Source organism: Phycodurus eques, chromosome 22 (genome assembly GCF_024500275.1).
Source record: "Phycodurus eques isolate BA_2022a chromosome 22, UOR_Pequ_1.1, whole genome shotgun sequence".
Taxonomy (NCBI): Eukaryota; Metazoa; Chordata; class Actinopteri; order Syngnathiformes; family Syngnathidae; genus Phycodurus; species Phycodurus eques.
The window spans coordinates 3,558,970-3,577,863 of record NC_084546.1 but is presented as its reverse complement, the minus strand read 5'-3'; the positions used below and the strand labels follow the sequence as shown (position 1 = coordinate 3,577,863).

Sequence of the window (18,894 nt, the reverse complement as noted above, 5' to 3'; positions counted from 1 at the left end):
TTTTTTAACTTGGTGTCTGGTTTGTCATACACCATTGTACTGTTTTATTATTTATTCTCCAGCCGAGGAGTGTTCATACTTTATGCATTTCGTTGAAATAATCCCTCTCCACAGGGTGCGCACACACACACACACACACACAGTCTTTTAGACCGGGGCCTTCCTTATGACACACTATTGGCCGTCTATATTTGGTGGTGCGGTGGAATGTTGTTGTGCTCCAGTGCGATGCGCATTTATGCTCTCAGAGTGTGCACGTACTGTACATAAAGTTTCTGCATGTTTAACTACAGCCGAGAAACCAGTGGACCGCTGTGTGATGCATGATGCGTTCAGTGGGTTTTAAAGCCACAGGGAGAGATATTTTAGCATCACACAAAGTCAAATTAAAGCTATAAATCCATACTAGCTTTCATCTGGTTCCATAATATTCTAATACAGTACATCTTTAATGCTGTGAGACGAGTCCTTTTTTCTTATTGCAGTACAATTTCAGAGCAAGTCGAGCATTCGCACTAATCGTGTAGTGCGCTAATTGTGTCAATTCCACGTGATGGATTCCCACTAATGCTACTGTGAATTCAAAAAGTATTGGAATGTGTTATTGTTTTCGTTCTTGTGTTTTTCACTGAATCTTCCCGCGACACCTCAACATATTCAGCGTGTTTGTGCAAATATAGTTACATACATACAAATATTGGGGGATCTAAAATAATGAGCTTTTTCAACCCCCCCTTCAGGTCTTCAGCTATGGCATATTTTGAGATTCTATGATTCTACTGATTATCCCATTGATTAATCGAGAAACAACAACATGTGCAGGTGAAGTGCAGGTATTAATGTTGTCGGTTTGGGGTCGCCATCCTCACGTTTCACACGATAATATCTGGAAATGTTGTGTGTGTATGGCTTTGAAAGGCAGGGCTGGGCTGGTGCGTTATGTGGGCGTCAGGGAATGACAGTGCGGAGTTGGCTGATGTCAGCTCAATTTAGCGGCCAGCTGTTATTCAATTCATCGTTTCAAGTAATGCTCCAATCAGATTGCTTTTTTTATGTCTGAGGATTTGATATCAACCCATATTTGTCCACATTCTCCCGCTGTCTGGAAACTACTACGATTTGCTGTCGTGTGTTAACCCAAACATATTTGTGGCTCCCTGCAGCCAGCGCTACTGCATGTGCAACCCGGACGTGGTGCAGCAGTTCCACAACCCGGACACCATCTTCATCCTGGCGTTCGCCATCATCCTGCTCAACACCGACATGTACAGTCCCAACATCAAGCCCGACCGCAAGATGCTGCTGGAGGACTTCATACGCAACCTCCGAGGTACTCAATGAAAACGGCGATCAATCGGGCATTGATGCGCACCAACTTTAGTAAATTCATCCAGACGGCGCGCAATTAGATCAAGCCGGAAAATCAATCCCCGAGATCTTGCGCAAATGAAAATATGTCACGCCATCCCTGCTGGTCTATTTGTCTTTTGTAGTGTTTTGTGCCATCTCTCCATCCACTCGCCTTGTTTGTAATCTCATTTTGGGGATTGAGCCACCCCCTCCACCCCTCGGTTGATTAATTGTCTCAGGAAGCAGACATATGAAAGCAATCAACCGAGCCTTTAACGAATCGAATACGCTTTTTAAAACTTGATTCAGAGGCGCTCCGGGAGTATTACATCTGTCAGCTTGATAACGTGCCGAGGCCGTAGCCGACTACGGCCTTGGCACGTGCTGAGTTCAGGTGTAATGCCTTCTCTCGGCTATTAACCTCCAGTCCCGTGACCCCATGTCAACGTTAAATGGAGACAGCAGAAGACAGCAGAGGTTGATTAAAGGACAGGTAAGGAGGAGGAAGAGAAGTTATGTTATAAAAGATGCTAGATGAAATAGCGTCAATTTTTCCATGTTGAAGTTGTGGTATTTGAATGGCAGTCGACAGTTGAGGGGAGCGTGGTTTCGCCCGCGTTCTGCGGAAACGCCCACAGCATAATAGCAGCGGTAGTTGCCGCTCAGTTTACCTCCGATCTGGTAAAGTACAAGGAATAATTGTTTTTCATTGGTTTAGGGTTGACGGTAAGTGCACATGCGTGTTTTTGGGTCTGTTTGTGAGTCTTTTTTTCCATGTAGCATTGTAATGTATCGTTATGTGTCAACATCCCCCCGGCCCCCCTCCAACGCTGTCTCAGGCGTTGACGACGGGGCGGACATCCCCCGTGACATGGTGGTGGGCATCTACGAGAGAATACAGATGAGGGAACTGCGTTCCAACGAGGACCACGTCACCTACGTCTCCAAGGTGGAGCAGTCCATCGTGGGCATGAAAACGGTGAGGAGACAAAGTTTTCCACCAATCATCCCCCTCTATGCGTCAATTCTTGGACAACACCCATCGGACGGCGCTGTAGTCAGTGGAGTCCTGGATGACAATTTATCACAAGCGCTGACACTCACGCACTCTCCATGCCAAGTCAGTCATTATTCAAGGCCTTATCACGATCACCTAGCCTAAGTAGCGTTAGCGGAGCACATTTGTTTTCCATTAGGTGGCAACGAGCGCCTCGGCTCGTTACGCCAGCGCCGTCTGTCATTAAGCGCTTCTCGGCCATTTTAGGTGAAAAGTCTCAAACGCTTTCGGAATCGGAATGGCTGCGCTTGTGTGTGTACTGCTTTTGTGTCCAAGCACATAAGAACAAAGAGTGTTTGGCTCTGTAAAAGAACCTGCTTCATGAGGATTTCTTGTTGAGTGTTCTTGGTATTTAGTGTGTCCTCACTGCGCCGAGATCTTCTTTTATCCGGGAGCGAAACAATTCTCCGTACACTCTTGGCTAGCATGCTGAGAGTTTTCAAAATCCAACTACAAACCAACATTGGGAACCTTACTCTCCCGTTATTCACATTCAACAAAGACTCTGAGGAAAAGTTACTATCACTCATCTCCTGTCGACTTTCTCCATGACATTGAGACTCTGATTCCTGCCATCTTCCTCGCCCCCCACCCCTTTAGTGTTTCTGCCTCCCCACCCCTACCCCGTGACTGTCAGTGATGGATGGGTAGCCATCGGATGACAGAGGGAGCATAGTCAGAGCCCCAAATGATGGATCGTTGAGATAGGAAGTGACTCCTGCCCACAAGGAGCTGTCAGCCCCACAAAAGGAAGAAGAGAAGAAAGTTTATTCTGAAAGAGCAGATTGCGGCGTGACTGCACTGTGCATTGTTGTTATTATCAATTCAAGTTAAGACCATTCGGGTAAGGAAAAACTCATTTGGGAGGAAAAAAGAGAAAACTCATGCAAAGAAATACTTTAAAAAGTGTGTTTAATAAGTTTAAATGTGTTTAAAGTGTGCAGAAGGCAAACAACTTTTTGGATGATGTGGATTTTCACCGATTGCTGATGGATTTCGAATGTGTCCCTCACAACAAACGGGGGTTTCACCGTAATGGAAGAATGGTGGGCAGGAATATTTTAAGACTTGATTAATTTAAGCAGAGTCTTTGCCGCAGCTCAAATATTTGACATAAAACATTTATCTATTAGGACAAAGTGGCGGCGGTGATATGAGTTCATAACGCTGACGGGACACGACGAAGGTTTCACGCTAATGATGTCGTTACACGCCTTTTCTGACGCGAGCTGAAATGAAAAAGGGGCCGAGCGGGAACGATACCTGCGGTGACGAGTAGAAGGTTGAGCAAATTATCCGCAGGGGTGCCAGCGGAAAATGAAAAGCGATAATGCCGGGGCGCAACCCATGTATATTCTGATCTGATCACAAATGAGTGCTGGCTGTGCTTGTGACAGTCCTTCTACTTCTTCCATTTGATCTGAGAATATGATTGGACCACTCTGCGGAGGCAATTTTGTGCAGCCAGGCTTCTATTGTGATAAACCTTTGCGTGACCCTTTTAATCGAGCCCTGTGACAGGACCCACACGCGGCTCACAATCCACATGATCGGATTAGAGCAGGAAGAGGAAGCGAGCAAGAAGATGCCCGCTCCCAACATCTTTATTTATCTGTCAAATATCGTTTGAACTGTGCAATTCGTCGGTATGAAACTTTCACTTAAAATGGCTGCCCTGAGCCGCACTATGACAAAGTAGAACCATGTGGAAAAATATCAATACAATTATAATTTGATATAGTACACTTTTGAGTAAGCCGGTAACACTTTAGAGTTGAAAGTTTTGGATTTCCATGAACGATACTGTGTGAAAGGAACTCAGTACATCTTATTTATATCATAATTCTCACACAGAGGACTCACAAAGTGCTTTACATTGTAGAAACACAAAATAAAACCGGTCACAAACATGATAGAAATGAGCCAATTTCATTTTCCCATCAAATTTAGGTCTCCACATTGGTGTGCAGGGATTGATTAGTGTGGCCTGAATGTGTCTGCAGGTGCTGTCGGTGCCTCACAGACGACTGGTGTGCTGTAGTCGCCTCTTCGAGGTGACGGACGTCAACAAGGCCCAGAAGCAGGCGGCGCACCAGCGGGAAGTGTTCCTTTTCAACGATCTCATTGTGGTAACTTGAAAAATACGCCTGGCTTCCACTCGGGCAGGAGATATCGCGTGACACGTGACAGTTTAAACCACCGTGTGTGCGCGTTAAAGCTTCTTCTACTGTTGTGACAACTCCTTTAATTCAGACGTCGCTGCGTGCTTCTTGTAATAAAGTAGAGCAGAAAATATCTGTCTCCCCTCACTCTCACTGCAGAGCAGCTGGAAGGTGCAGCGGCGAAAAAGGGTTTGAGTCGGGCCACGGCGCAAATCAAAGACTTCATGTCGGGCATAATTATTATTCTCATTAGGAGTCACGTCGCGGGTTATCGTTTCAAAGTCGTTCAGCAGCCATCAATATGCAAAATGCTGCTCTCACACAAAGGGTAGTGCCAAAGTAGTGTCCTCTTAATTGGTGGCTGCAGGAAAAAAGGTTAAAAGGCACATTTTGGGTGGAATTCTTTATCGTTTTCATGAAAGGTTTTTCATGAAAGAACGTTTACTGCTCGTGTGGGCGAATAGTTACCGCAAGGTCACAATGGTTGCATTTTATAAGGGGGAAAAATGTTATTGCTTATATCGGTGGTTATGTTCTTCATTTTGGATGCCCTTTAAGACAAAAAATACAGTAGCTTCGTTCTTGTAATCAATGTTGTTTTTTGTGACCATCCGTAGATACTGAAGCTTTGTCCAAAGAAGAAGAGTTCGGCGGCTTACACGTTCTGCAAAGCCCTGGGCCTGCTCGGCATGCAGTTCCACTTGTTTGAGAACGAATGTGAGTCACCGTGTCTGTGTTTTGGACCACATTTCACTGGAATTTTCTTTGTGTTTGACCATTCCTGCCCCCCCCTGCATCAGACTACCCTCACGGCATTACCATCCTGTCGCCGTTCGGCTCCGACAAGAAGCAGGTGCTCAACTTCTGCGCCCAAAGCGCCGAGGAGCTGCTCAAGTTCGTGGAAGACCTGAAGGAGTCCATCGCTGAGGTGTCGGAGATGGAGCAGATACGTATCGAGTGTAAGATTTTTATTTTTTTTTACCAGGACTTTAAAGGGGACATATTTGACGCAGTCGTCATGGTAACAAACGGCATACTCAGCCCTCTCGCCGCAGTCCAGAGAGCCTCAAAACAGGTTAAGTCCCGAGGGGCTAATGTGCTATAATTCTTTATCATTGGGGTATTTTGACGAACACGTCACAGACAAGTTACCAAGACACCTAGAAGCAAAAAATGCTAAATATGTTTCCTTTAAAGTACAAATTGTAGTATTTTAAAGTCTCAACTAGTCGTTGTGGCAAAATGGAAGACAAAACAACAATACATAGTGACTATGATTGGCGGCGACATGCAATTAGCATCAGCCGTGGCGTTTAATTAGCGCGATGAAGAGCCGAGCCATGAGCGGACGGCGCGGGAGGCGATGAGCGCAGTGCACGTCGGCCCGTGTGATGACGTGATGATGATGATGATGATGCGTGTCTTATGCTCTCGCTCTCTCTGCAGGGGAGCTGGAGAAGCAGCAGGGCGCCAAGACGCACCCGATCAACAACGGCACGCAAGTGGAGCTGCGGGGAAAACTCGGCGGCACGTCAGGTAGGTAACATGAGGCTCAAATACACGAGTGCTTCCCAACCATTAGTGTGGCACGAGAGATCGCCAGGTGTGAGGCGTGAAACTATCCGATTTTACTTAATCTGCCTGAAAAATAATTTTTTTTTCAAGGTACAGTGATACCTTGACGTACGAATGACCCGAAAAAATTCGTTTTTCCAGATGTGAGCCAACGCTCGGCCGAGGCACCACTGTATCTCTATTCTATCTATGCCAGCGACGTATTGTGATAAGCGGAACATACGCTCTGCCACTAGTTGGCAGAAAGTACACGTAACCTGTTTCTCCACCTGTTCCCATTTATACAATAGAATACTAGCTCACTAAAGGTTGAGAAACACTCAACGACGCAACATATCAGGAGTATTAATCTAACAACGTGGCTACAGGAAACCAGGAGGTGGAGGACAGAAGTGGACACAATGCCGTCGAGGTAAGTGCTTAACGACAAGGCCGCGTCCACTATGACAGGTAAGTGCACAAGCTAGCGTAGTGAGGAGTAAACAGGATGAGTAAAAATATATCTTCAAGGCATCGAGTAAGAGTGGCGCCCATGAAAAAAACACAACAAACGCATTTGCAGCCCCTTTTTTCACCATCCAAATACCCAGACGAGCATCTCGTGCAAACACAAGTGAGCCATCTCAACTACATTACCCAGGAGGCTTTGCAGCTACAAGATGACCTTTTCCTGTCCTGCTTCGCTGCGGCAGTGTGCCCCCCGTAGGCTGAGGACACACACGCAGCCTCAAGTTGACATTGAATGTAACTCAGCTCTGTCTTCCTGGTGGCTTAATTAGATATTGAGCTTTTTAAAAAATTTTTTTTATTGATTTAGATTGATTTAAACCCTGTTATTTCAATTACCTGACATGTGAGATTTAAAATGGTTCTTATTGTGCAAGATTGTCCTCTCGTCCTTCCACACGGGCTGCAGTAAATGTCCGCAGCTTGTGCGACTGAAACGGTAGCTGTCAAAGTGCATTCTTCCGGGAGAGAAGAGGAAGGGGAGTGGTTGGGGCGGGGGGTCGGTCGCCGCAGTGCAGAGTGTAGCTCTTCTGTCTCCATCTCTCCATCCGTCCGCAATCGGAGGAAGTTGTCGTGCAAAGTCACAAAACAGCTGCCCGGTGATGACGATGCGATGCGATGAGACGGAGAATTAGCTCGCGTTTCAACACAAAGTGGCGGAAAAAGAGTTTTGTGAAGGAGTCCGTTCAACGCAACTTGTTGTAGGAGAGTAATAGCAGCTGTCCACCTGCGTTTGAATCCAAACAAACCTGTCAAAATAGACTTTGTTAACTCTAATATAATAGAAGACCTGAGCACCAACAAGTATGTTGAGGGTTATTACCCGGAAGGATCAAGAAGTACAGAAAGCTGACGAGGTTCCACCATAAGCATGTGAGATCATTCCAAATCAAGAAGATTCTTGACCTGCCCTAAAAAAAATGGAGGATCAGCGAAAGGTAACCTGGCTGCAGATCCAATCTTGTACCTACCACCGGCATATTGTATGCGATATCATTCAAAAATCACGAGAGGGATTTGCCAGGAAGATGATCGAAATGCTGTCAAGGAAAACTACTGCACCTCAAACATCTTGGATCAGATGCTCCAAGATTGGTAGAACACCAACAAGGAACATCTACTCAAAGACTGGATATCTACAGGGTTCTTGTTCCGGAGACAGTTCTAAGGAGTAGGGGTTCAACCAATTAGTCGACTAATTGACAAGTATTAACGCGCTTGAAGTCAACTAATCGCTAATATGCAGTAGAGAAGCTTAGAGGAGAATTGAATCACAGCAGTGTGACTTGTGCATCGTGCCTTGTTGCTTGTTGGACGTCTTGTGTGCTTCCCCTCCTCTTCTACCAACCGTACATGTTCTGGTTCCCCCTACCCAATCCCTTCCCCCAAGTATCCTCGTGTCCGCTGTCCACCCCATAGCGCCACACAGTGGTTTGGAAGGGCGATACAGGTGCGCTCAGTGTCCCCTTTGGAACCACCGGGCTCACTCCCTCCCCCCTCACGCACAACTCCCATCACTGTTCCTAGCATCCTCGGAGGACCACGCAAAGCCCCTCCCACGTGTGTGCGTGTGTGTGTTAAGACTTCACCACCACCTTCCCCCCCCCCCCCCCCACCCCCTAAAAAGATGAATAAAGAGGGCTTGACGGATCGTAGCGGAGGAACCAGCTTGATAACATTTGATGCTGTTCTCTTGGCTGTTTTCTAAACTAGGTGTCAATTCACAACAGGCTTCAGACGTACCAGCTCAGCAGCAGTCCCGAGAGCGCGGGCCTTCCTAACCACGGGAGGGAGCTGCTCTTCCACCCGGGGGTTGCGGCCTCGCCGCCTCAACACCCGAGCACCCCGGCCCGCCGGCCACACCCCCAGTCCGCCGCCAGCGTGGCCGACCTGCGGCCCGAGGCGCTCATCCAGTGTCAGCAGATCGTCAAGGTCATCATGCTGGACAACGGCGGCCACGCCCGCATGGAGGCCTTCCTCAGCCACGCGCCCGCCCACCCCCACCCGCACCCTTACCCCCACTACCACCCGCATCACTACTACCAGCATTACCAACTGAGCCAGTCGGCCACGTCCACGCCGCTGCGCTCGCCCGACGCCTCGCAATGCAGCGGCGGAGACGGCCACCAACCCCCTCTGCCCCCGCCGCCGCCGCCGTACAACCACCCGCACCAGTACATCCCCCCAGATCCCCGCCTCAGTCTACATCGGACCCCTAGTGGTTCTCGGAGCATGGTGTAAATATAATCCATTTAATTAACCCCACTTCCTCTATTTAAAAGTACGCAATGTACATACAGATGAAAGATATCATCAGATGAATTTAAAAAAAAAAAAGTAATTATATTGAGGTAAATATGTTGAGATTTGACAAAGAAGAACCAAGCAATGTCATGCATAGATAGCATTTGACTTGCTTTTCAAAAGCAATTTAACACCATCAAAGGACTTTTTGCCGGTTTTAACTCAAGCTAAAATTGTGGATGGACAAAGAGTGGAAATATTCTCCCTCACCTCGTGCCAAAAAATAAGTGACATTAGTAATGCGGAAAAGAAGGACTTCCAAACACAATTCACGATGAATGGATGGAACCTTTGCTCCCACGCTGGTGTTTTTTTTTTTTTTTGTCTTCTTCTCCAGGAAGTGGACTGCTTATATTCAACACAGACTTTAAAACAGAGACGCACTGTGGCCGCCATGTTTCGCTTCGGGACAAAGACGCTTCTTCGCTTTTTCAGGGAATCTCGAATTTCCTCGTTTATTTTTTTAAGCCTTTGTGCGCGTTTGCCACCCACTTTCCGTGTGTTTTCTCTTCTCGTATCTCCTGCTTATCTTTATAGCCTTACATTTATCCCCCAAAAGCAAGAAAAACAATGAATAAACAACAGCTTGTAGAGCCAGCAAATGCTGATAATAATAACTGGAGGCATTATCTGATCTACGTATTTTCCTCAAACGTGGATTGTAAATATCACATCCTAAAGATGTCGGAAAGGATAAGCAGCCTCTTGATAATCACATGACCTTCATTCTGAAATGGGTCACCCGATGTCCCGGTCCTCATCTTTTATGCATTCAAAAAAAACAAACAAAAAAAAAAAAATGCCCCAAGTGAGCTTTGGCTTCCAGACCCGACCAGCCAGCTGAGAGCCACTGGTCAGATTTGATAATAATGTAAATGTGTCTTCAAATGAAAAATTAGCAAGTCACGCTTAATGTATCTTGATTATTTCTGAAATAATGCAGCTATTAATGGGTTTTCAAGACATTTTAACATGACAACACGTGAAAGAATACGTTTTAAAAAAAAAGAAAACCCCGAAAAATAGCTTCTGTTTTTTTATACTTATCGCCCCCATAAACATACAGGTATGAAGTCTTTTTTTTTTTTTTTTAATTGTTAGTTATCCTCACAGTAAGTTTTGGTGCATGATTGAATTAAAATTGAGCACACGAATGGGATCAGAAGGGGCACATTTTTGTCATATAAAGAAAAAAAAAAAATACACGATATATGAAATTAAATCCAGTGGAGCTGGACAGTGTAATAAGCAAAGTTAGTCTCTTTATTCCTCCTCCTTCACCGTTTCATTTTCTTGGGAGATGCTTTATACGTGTGTGCGTGTCGGGGACGTTACCATGGCAACCAATGTAGCATTTAGGGAGTCCCGCGAGTGGCTGACTTTCACCTACGACAGGACACTGACCAAAGGGCTCTCCCATATATACAAGTGCACTGCTTCATGAATGACATGATGACAACCTATTACGGAATTTACATTTAGTTTAAAAAAAAAAAGAAAAAATACAAGTTCAAAGATAAGGGAGTGTGAGAGAAATGAGCTATCACTTCCCGCGGTTGATTTCCTCTCTGTCTTTGCAGTATATCAACATGCTATTAAATATCATTCAAGTCCATCTGTGTGTCTTATGATTGATTCTTGGAGATTTATTTACGCACAATATAAAGAATTATTGACATATTTGTTCATCTAATTACGTGCACTTTACACAGGAGCTCGATCACAATGCATTCATGTTGAAGTATTTTTTTTAACATAAACGGCAACGTTGAACATTTGAATGTCATGAGACATTTAATTAGGTACAGGTGCACCATCTAACCACTTTTGTCGTTTTATAGCTACATTATTTTCTTTGTTGATTACAGTGTAATATTTAGTATATTAGAATATGCAGCGACATCTCATTTTATGGCCTGTATATATTATTTTTAAAATTATATGGATATTTTCATTTATTTATTTTTTTTACCACATTTTTGAACATAATCGAAAAACACAATTTACATGTCTAACAGTTAGATCTATTGTAAAATGTGTTGTGCGTCGCTTGTCCATTTATGTCATCAATAATGCAAAGTATGACCTATACGTTATAATACACAAACGTATTGCATGCCCATATGATGGCCTACAATTGGAGTTATTGAGAAAATGTCCATTTTTTTAAGATGTAAAATGTCCTAGTAAAATATAGCAAAGTTCTACATTCAAGTGTCAAATGTGACTAAATCTAGCATGACAGTGTGATTATTATTTTAGGGAACATAGAAGGGGGGCTAAACGAGGGCTTCACCGACATTCCCTGTGTGCGTAAAAACATCGTGACCCGATGGCTTGTCCTCCTGCTGCGATGTTGTCATCCTCTTCCAGCGCTGAAGGTCACAAAAGAGCAATATTTATTGTTTCTGTTAACTCCTTGCGTCATTTCCAAGCAGGGCGAGAGAGAGAGGGAGGGGGAGGGTGATGCTGTACCTCCTTGATGCTTCCCGGCGTCGTGCACAGCATGTAGACGACGTAGCCAGGGATGAGCACCATGGAGGACAAGGCCATGGTCCAGCCGATGGTTTGGCCCCACACAGGGTACACGTACTGGCCCAGAGTCAGGGGCGTCATCTCCACAGCACTGAAGGTAAACACACCCTGAAATAGAAGATATTTTAATTACTTGGGTTGGGGGGGAATATGTATTCTTGTCACTTTGTCAACTTAATAATGTTATGACAGTACATTAATATTATTTCAGAATCAGAATCAGAATCATCTTTATTTGCCAAGTATGTCCAAAACACACAAGGAATTTGTCTCCGGTAGTTGGAGCCGCTCTAGTACAACAAACAGTCAATTTACAGAACACTTTGGGGACATAAAGACATTGACAAAAAACAATTGTGCAAAAAGATGCAGAGTCCTCTAGCACTTAGAGCAGTTCGAACGACTAATATTGCAATTCTGTTTTGTTTTTGACATTAAACGGAATACAAATTCCCATACAGAAGTCTGAGGCGTCCATTTTATCCATCACAGCCTGGCAGCTAGGCTAGGTTATGCTAGGCTAGGATAATAAGCCCATTTTGTTTTTCCAATTATTAACTTTATTTTGGCTTTTAATTTAATAGGCTACTCGCAAAAGCTTTCCTATCATTTAGGCCATAATTATTTGTTGTTTTTTACCATGACAGGACCAGACAGACATATTGATTGACGCCAATTTAATTGAGTAACAACATGAGAGTGACAGATTGGTGTCACTGAGGTTCAGTCAATAAAATAATTTCCTGTCGGCTTACCAAGCAGATGAGCGGCGTGAAAAACTTCCAACAGAGCTTCCACCAAACGCAGGGTCGGTAGCCAATCATGTCCTCGATGTCCTTGTAGAATCTCTCAGCTCCTGCATCATCAAATTGATATCAGGGCAAAAAGACGAGACCTTTTAACTGGCCAGGATGCTTTCCTACCGTAAAGCCAGGCGATGGAGACCTGTCTCGAAGAAGACGAGGTAGAGGAGGCACATTCCGCTGGCCGAGTAGTAGTCAAACAGCTTGAACACGTAGAGGCCGCCCTGGAAGACGCGCGTGGATAATGTGGCTTGGACCGGGATCGTTTTCTCATGTGGTGTACCTGTGTGATGTTGGAGAACCCGATGATGAAGGACACGAGGCAGACGACCAGGATGAACACCTTCTTCCTCTTCCTCAGCAACAAGGGATACTCGTCCATCAGAGCTGTGACGAAGCCTTCCACCGTGCAGAACTGATTGGATGCGACAAGAAGGCTCATTGTGTGTCTTTTTGTTTGCATAGTGTATTGTGTGTACCTGACTGTCCAAGCCCAGCATCATTAGCATGGAGAAGAAGAGGATGGCCCACAAAGACGACATGGGCAGCTGTGTGACCGCCTGAGGATACGCCAAAAACGCCAGGCCAGGACCTGGATTTTCGTAAATATTCAACTATTGCCATACAGTACCCAACAAGTCCAATATATAAATCGAATACCCGAAGCGGCTAGCTCCTGAACAGGTTTCTTGGTGATGTACGACATGAAGCCCACAATGGAGAAGATGACGAAGCCGGCGAACATGCTGGTGCAGGAGTTGATGCAACACACGATGATGGAGTCCCTTAAATGAACGACAAAACAATAGTCAGCGTGAAACTAAATGGCCAACGTTGTATAATGCTGTGATGGGGCAGTACTTGTAGACGTCGTTATGATAGCTGTTGTAGCTGCCCAGTGCGATGAGCGAGCCCAGGCCCAGGCCGTAGGAGAAGAAGATTTGAGTGGCTGCGTCCAGCCACACCTAAGACATGTACATTGAAAACATAAAGAAATATTGTTCTATTTTTAACCGAAAAACAATCACCAATTTTTCCATTGGGCAGTAGCAATACGTCTTAGCTTTTCAGGTAAGAAGAAACGACAAATTTGATTGTGGGGTGTTCATGAGCACTTAGGCCGTTTTACCTCTGAGCGGATGAGCTTATTGAAGTCTGGTGTGATGTAGAAACGGATGCCGTCGATGGCTCCCGGGAGTGTGACCCCTCGAAAGAACAGGATGAAGAGCATAAAGTAGGGATAGGTCGCTGAAAAATACACCACCTGAGATTGAGGAAAGGGTTAGAGAAATTTGTGCAACTTTTAGCTAAGTCTGAAATCTCTATCTCCCAATCTCTCTCCGTCATTTGCTTCTAATTAACACCATTTTATCCACCTTGTGCTTGGTGGTAAAAGACATTTGAGTTATCTCTTATCTTTTTGTCAAAGTCAAGCCTCTGTAAAAAGCCCAGACGGTTTATTTTTATTTGCACTTGCCAATCAATTTGGAGGATTATGCAAGAGAAGTCTGACCTTCCCCGTCCACTCCACTCCCTTCCAGATTGAGAAATAGACGAGGACCCAGGCGAGCGCCAGGGTGCCCACCAGGGGCCAACGAAGCTCCCCTGGCTCCTCCAAACCACCGGAGAGCTGGTGCATGTTACGCCTGCAAACACACACAGAAGTGATGTTAGAGTCACTCACAGAATTTAGTTTGCTGTCCTGTGTGTAGGATACCAATGCGGAATGGGGGTGTGGGGGGGGGGGGGGGGTGTTTGAAGTCAAGCCATGAATGAATCAGAAGCGCAACACCGCCTTTGTTTAAGGGACTGTGACCCGAGTTTGACGTTTAACGCATAAGACCAACTGCCCACACCCAACCAATTGTTGCCGTCCGAGACCCTGACGTCGACAGGCTTCTAATTATATGAATCTGCAAATTCGCAGTGGCGACTTTGTCAAAATCTGTCTCAAAGGGACAGACCATTAGGCCTATGATGGGGAAGGCATGAGACTCACTCCCAGAACTCTGTGACAGCGCTGGTCAGGTTGGTGGTGTCGTTCAGGCTATAGTTGCAGAAACACTTGTCGGTGTTCCAGGGATTGTCGCAATTTTGCCAGGGCAGCTCCTGCGCGCACAAACACAGACGAAATTATGACTCTGGAGAAAGAAAGCCCTGTCGGAGGTCTTGTTTCGAACATACCGAACCGAAAGAGTTGAACAAGTAGTAGAGGGCCCAGGCTATGATGATGATGTAGTAGATGTTGAGCCAGAAGGACAGCACCACTGCGGCCAAACCGACACCTACGGACACAACAGACACAAATAGCATGGTTGCCATCTCCCAAGTGCAGTGCTACCGTGATCTTTGTCACTTCACTCGACCTATCAGAATTCTGCTTGCTCATATCTCAAAATTTTGGCTCGCAACACAAAGCTAAGAATCGACCGAGCGACGGTTCGTAACTCGAAAGACTCTTAAGTTGAGGCTCTCGTAAATAAAGGTTCCACTGTATCTAATGTGTCACTGGAATGTTCAGTTCAGCGTCTTTACCCTTCATCATCGGCATGAGCTTCCACACCCCGAGACCTCCCACTGAGGTGAACTGTCCCAGAGACGTCTCCAGTAAGAACAGCGGTATCCCACAAAACACCAGAGTCAAGAAGTATGGGATCAGGAATGCCCCTATATGGGAATAAAGTCAGTAAGTTGTATGAAATTGGGGTCCAAATATGTAAGAATTTACCTCCACCATTTTTGCCGCACAAATACGGGAATCTCCAGACGTTACCCAAGCCGATGGCGTACCCAACACACGACAGCAGGAAGTCAAACTTGCCCTTCCAGCTGCCTCGGTCAGGGGGTTCCTCTTTTTGCTTCTGTTGGTCTGCAGGGGGCACCGCAAGCTCCATTTCCTCGAAGGGAACCGTTTGCTTGATATCACTCAGGGAGTTTAAGTCCACCGTACTCTGTCCGGTCTTGCCCATGGTCGGTACCGCCACTGAGAGAGTGGATTCTTTGGGGCACTCAAGGCTGAAACGATTACAAAGTCCTGCTTGCGGAGATCTTCTCACACTGGGTTTTGGTTCTTTGGTCGACGGATTCAAATGTGCAGAAAAGCTGTGAAGACGCGACGAGCAAAGGTTACAATTTCTACCTAGGGCAGGTAATGTATGCACGACTATTTATTTTACTGTGTACGTTGGTGTACTGAAACAATTTGCCTAGATCCACAAAAAGATAGCGGACAAGGTATCTTCTCCTCTAGTTGTGTGGCAATTACCAATCGTTATAATGCGCATTACCGCCACCTAGAGGACTAGACTGTCCTCTAGGTGGCATCTAGTCCATCATCATCATAGCCTGGGCCCTTCTAATTGCCCAAATGAAGTGGGGTTTTTTTTTGCCATTAGCCCTATTTTCTGTATAGATAATACATTAATATAAATACTAACTACATAATACAAACCATGATCACTGCATTAATAACCCAACTGCAAAATCCCATATTACATGTCTGGATGACATCATAGATCAGGAAGTTGACACATGGAGAGGAAAGCTTTTGCAGGCGATTGATTGGCCTAGAAAATGTTCACACCGCCACTTTTCATTTGATCACCACACCAAATGTTCAATTTATTCCAGTGTCCAATAACATGGATGCAATATTTCTAGGAACGTGCTGATTGATGCTCCTGAAAAGACATTGTGCAGTGATGCAGATGAGCCGCGCTTGAAATTTAGATGACATTTTAATGGAAAAAAGTAAAATCAGTATGGATCAAAGGAACTGCATTCGTAGAAAAAATTAAAAAAAGATTAGTATTATTATTGCACTTCATTAACATCAAGCTTTTGTCTTTTTCAGTCATGCAATGACGAGAGGAGGAACAGCCTACCTACAAGATGTCCACCTCATCAACTTCCCTGCCACAACTTGATCCAAAAGGTAAAGAAAAAAAAACCAAAACATCAATTTGCTTGCTGCCTCCTCAGGCCCACGGGAGGCTCTCCGCTTCCTGAGAAGACCTCTCCGACGTTCCCCGCTCACTCTTTCTGCTGTGTGGCCGCATTGGTGGTTGTCCTTGTTAGCCGCGGCTATCGAGTGGCTGCTAATAAAGTTCGACCTGTGTGCCTGCTTTGATTACAGCTCAGTGTACGGACCCCCTGAGGTCATATGGGATATGCCGATCACACACAGTGGTAGCACATTGTGTGTTTCACACTTGCCAACATGCTTGCCATGGTGTCCCCCCCTGATAGAAAAGGCCCTCATCTGGGGACGAGTTTGGTAAAATGACAGAGTTAGACCACAAAGTGAACACATACTGTATCTGGCCAATCGTGTTCGGACGCACATCCTAATTTAGAGGGTTTCAAGTCCGCTCCCAAACATGGTCTACAAATGCCATGGACCATCTGTCTGTTTTAATCAAAGCTTGGCCAGCCCCTGGTCTAGACTCCCTTAGTTCCCTCCCGATCTTAATTCTGGACAATTCCATGGGACCCGTTTGGAAAAGAGCCATTTTGATGGAAACACCATTAAATGCAATTCGTTTGAAGAGATTTGGAAGTATGCCATGATATCCCGAAGGCCTTGGAGGCAGCATTGTTGAGTTAATCAAGACTGCACCCAAGTTGCGTATTTTTAAGAATGCATCTGTTTTCCTTTTTTTCATGTTGCCCGATTACAACAACGTACTTGGCAATCCCCTTCGTACTAAGAATAAATATAAATGCGCCTTTCAAAAGCACCTCCGGGCTGCATGTGGAAATCGTATCTGTTTTATTATGCGCCTACTGCTGCAACTCAGGATCTACGGTGGTGCTTTGTGATACAAGTTTATTTTGTTCCGTGACCACAACAACACGACTTGTTGTCATGGTTTTTTTTTTTTTAATAAGAAAAGCACCACCCTATAATATTGTACTTTCTAAAAACATAATGGATTGACATAATTAGTTAGAATGTAAAGTATTAAACAGTTTTTGCTGCAATTCAATGGACATTGCACTGTTCCTTCTGGTGTGCGCACCAGACATAAAGACACGCAAGAAGTAGAGATTCACAACTGGCTCAGTGAGCCGCAGTCATATTTGTCATTTTTTGGAAAGGATACAACTTATATGCCTGTGAGTATTCGATTGATTTTTACGTGTTGCTCCGCTGTTTGTGTTCAAATATCTTTCGCTTACAAGGTTATAAGGTTTGGTTACAAGTCCAAATAAAAATAAAAAAACTAAAACGTCCAAACAACGGCCCATATCTGGAAAAACATGTAAGTCAGGTGACTTGTATCTCAAGGCGCCACGGTATTTATATTAGCGCAGTTCTGTGTTCACTGGCCGTCATTTATCCTCGATGTCAAGGAAAAAGCCAGGAAGTCTGACAGCCCGAGTTAGTTATCCCGCGGTGCCAAATGTTCCTCTCCTGAATGTTAGCACAAGACAATTGGATCACTGTGATTGGGGCAGTGATTCATGACATCACATGAGTGTAGACCACAATCGTCACTTTGACTTCAACTTTCATTTATGTTGTCGGGGAGTGAGGCCTCCGGAACATAATCGCCCCCGTTATCTTTGCCAGAGACGCTCGGGGGAAGCAAAATATAGGGGAGGCCCCATTAAGCGCCCTCAATGGGATTTCATGATGTCATTTTCAAACCACATTTACACATCAATGCTACGGTGCATTGTAAGAGGGCTCATTCGTCTTCTGTTATGGACAATGGCGATGAGACGTTTACCCCTGCTTTATGTTTGTGAAATTGAGGGGAAATGCGGTGTGTGTGCGTGTGTTAATATAGTTGCAATGAGTTTAGAATATTTGCAGAGAAATTCATTGTATATATTTCTTCCTGTTGTGTTGCTGCAGGGTCAATATGTACTGTATGTGGAGGCCTTTGCATATTCAACATAATTAGAAAAATAAGAAAAGACAAAAATAGGATGCATCCAAAATAATTATTATATATGAACTATTTAATGTACCATGTATGGGGAGGTCTTTGCACATTCAAAAATAAATAAAAACATATAAAATAAAAATAATAAAAGAGCAAAATGAGCTGTATTCAAAAGGATAATTGAATTATATAAAAAGGTAATGTAGGGTGTTTGTCGAGGTGTTTGTGCATTAAAAAGTTATTTAATAGATAAGTCCTATCATAAATAAAAATGTAAGTAAAATGTTTTAAAATCAATAAAAAATATGAGATAGAAAGGTTACGCCCGCCTCTCGCCCGAAGATAGCTGGGCTAGGCTCAAGCACGCCCGTGGCCCAAGTGAGGATAAGCGGAACAGAAAATGGATGGATGGATAAAATAAATGATCATTTTACATCAAATTTAAGTTCATCCAAAAAAATATTGCAACGTTTTATTGAGGAGTCTGAGGACAAGTGCTGTTTAATAATAAATGTTTGTTCTCATCTAGGGCCAAAAGTATTGGGATGCATCAATATTGAGCTGACACCTCCTTTGCAGCTATAATCAGTAAGTAAAGCTCAGATGCCTCCGTTCCCAGGAACTTCTTCTCTTTTCCATTTTCTTATACCTGCTGCGTTATCGTTCTCTCTAACCCATCTGTTTATGCCAAGTCCCTAATGAATAAG

General features: G+C 44.6%; 2 protein-coding genes and 1 long non-coding RNA gene across 6 annotated transcripts in view; 2 read left to right on the top strand and 1 right to left on the bottom strand.

The window, feature by feature from the left end:
* Positions 1 to 10,564, top strand: part of iqsec3a (IQ motif and Sec7 domain ArfGEF 3a) — a 40,991-nt gene extending 30,427 nt beyond the window's left edge. For 3 of the 4 annotated variants that reach the window (XM_061667319.1, XM_061667321.1, XM_061667322.1), the window contains 8 exons: positions 1,164 to 1,330; positions 2,190 to 2,329; positions 4,411 to 4,536; positions 5,187 to 5,286; positions 5,370 to 5,528; positions 6,016 to 6,105; positions 6,513 to 6,556; positions 8,365 to 10,564. In XM_061667319.1, the coding sequence (XP_061523303.1) occupies positions 1,164 to 1,330; positions 2,190 to 2,329; positions 4,411 to 4,536; positions 5,187 to 5,286; positions 5,370 to 5,528; positions 6,016 to 6,105; positions 6,513 to 6,556; positions 8,365 to 8,892 (1,354 nt within the window). In that variant the 3' untranslated portion in view covers positions 8,893 to 10,564. The remainder of the gene's footprint in view (positions 1 to 1,163; positions 1,331 to 2,189; positions 2,330 to 4,410; positions 4,537 to 5,186; positions 5,287 to 5,369; positions 5,529 to 6,015; positions 6,106 to 6,512; positions 6,557 to 8,364) is intronic. The other variant, XM_061667320.1, reaches the window with a different exon arrangement.
* LOC133396977 (sodium- and chloride-dependent GABA transporter 1-like) lies at positions 10,494 to 16,362 on the bottom strand. The gene is given in 16 exon segments (XM_061667323.1): positions 10,494 to 11,330; positions 11,431 to 11,598; positions 12,246 to 12,346; positions 12,414 to 12,435; positions 12,437 to 12,517; positions 12,577 to 12,708; positions 12,773 to 12,885; positions 12,954 to 13,078; positions 13,155 to 13,258; positions 13,423 to 13,557; positions 13,807 to 13,939; positions 14,293 to 14,402; positions 14,478 to 14,578; positions 14,829 to 14,960; positions 15,022 to 15,395; positions 16,178 to 16,362. Coding segments are annotated over 16 exon segments (2,001 nt in total). The 5' UTR covers positions 16,252 to 16,362; the 3' UTR covers positions 10,494 to 11,234.
* On the top strand, positions 11,427 to 18,777 carry LOC133396980 (uncharacterized). The gene is made up of 3 exons (XR_009767514.1): positions 11,427 to 11,587; positions 16,147 to 16,227; positions 18,717 to 18,777. It is a non-coding gene; the product is annotated as an uncharacterized LOC133396980 (long non-coding RNA).
* The last annotated feature ends 117 nt before the right edge of the window (positions 18,778 to 18,894 follow it).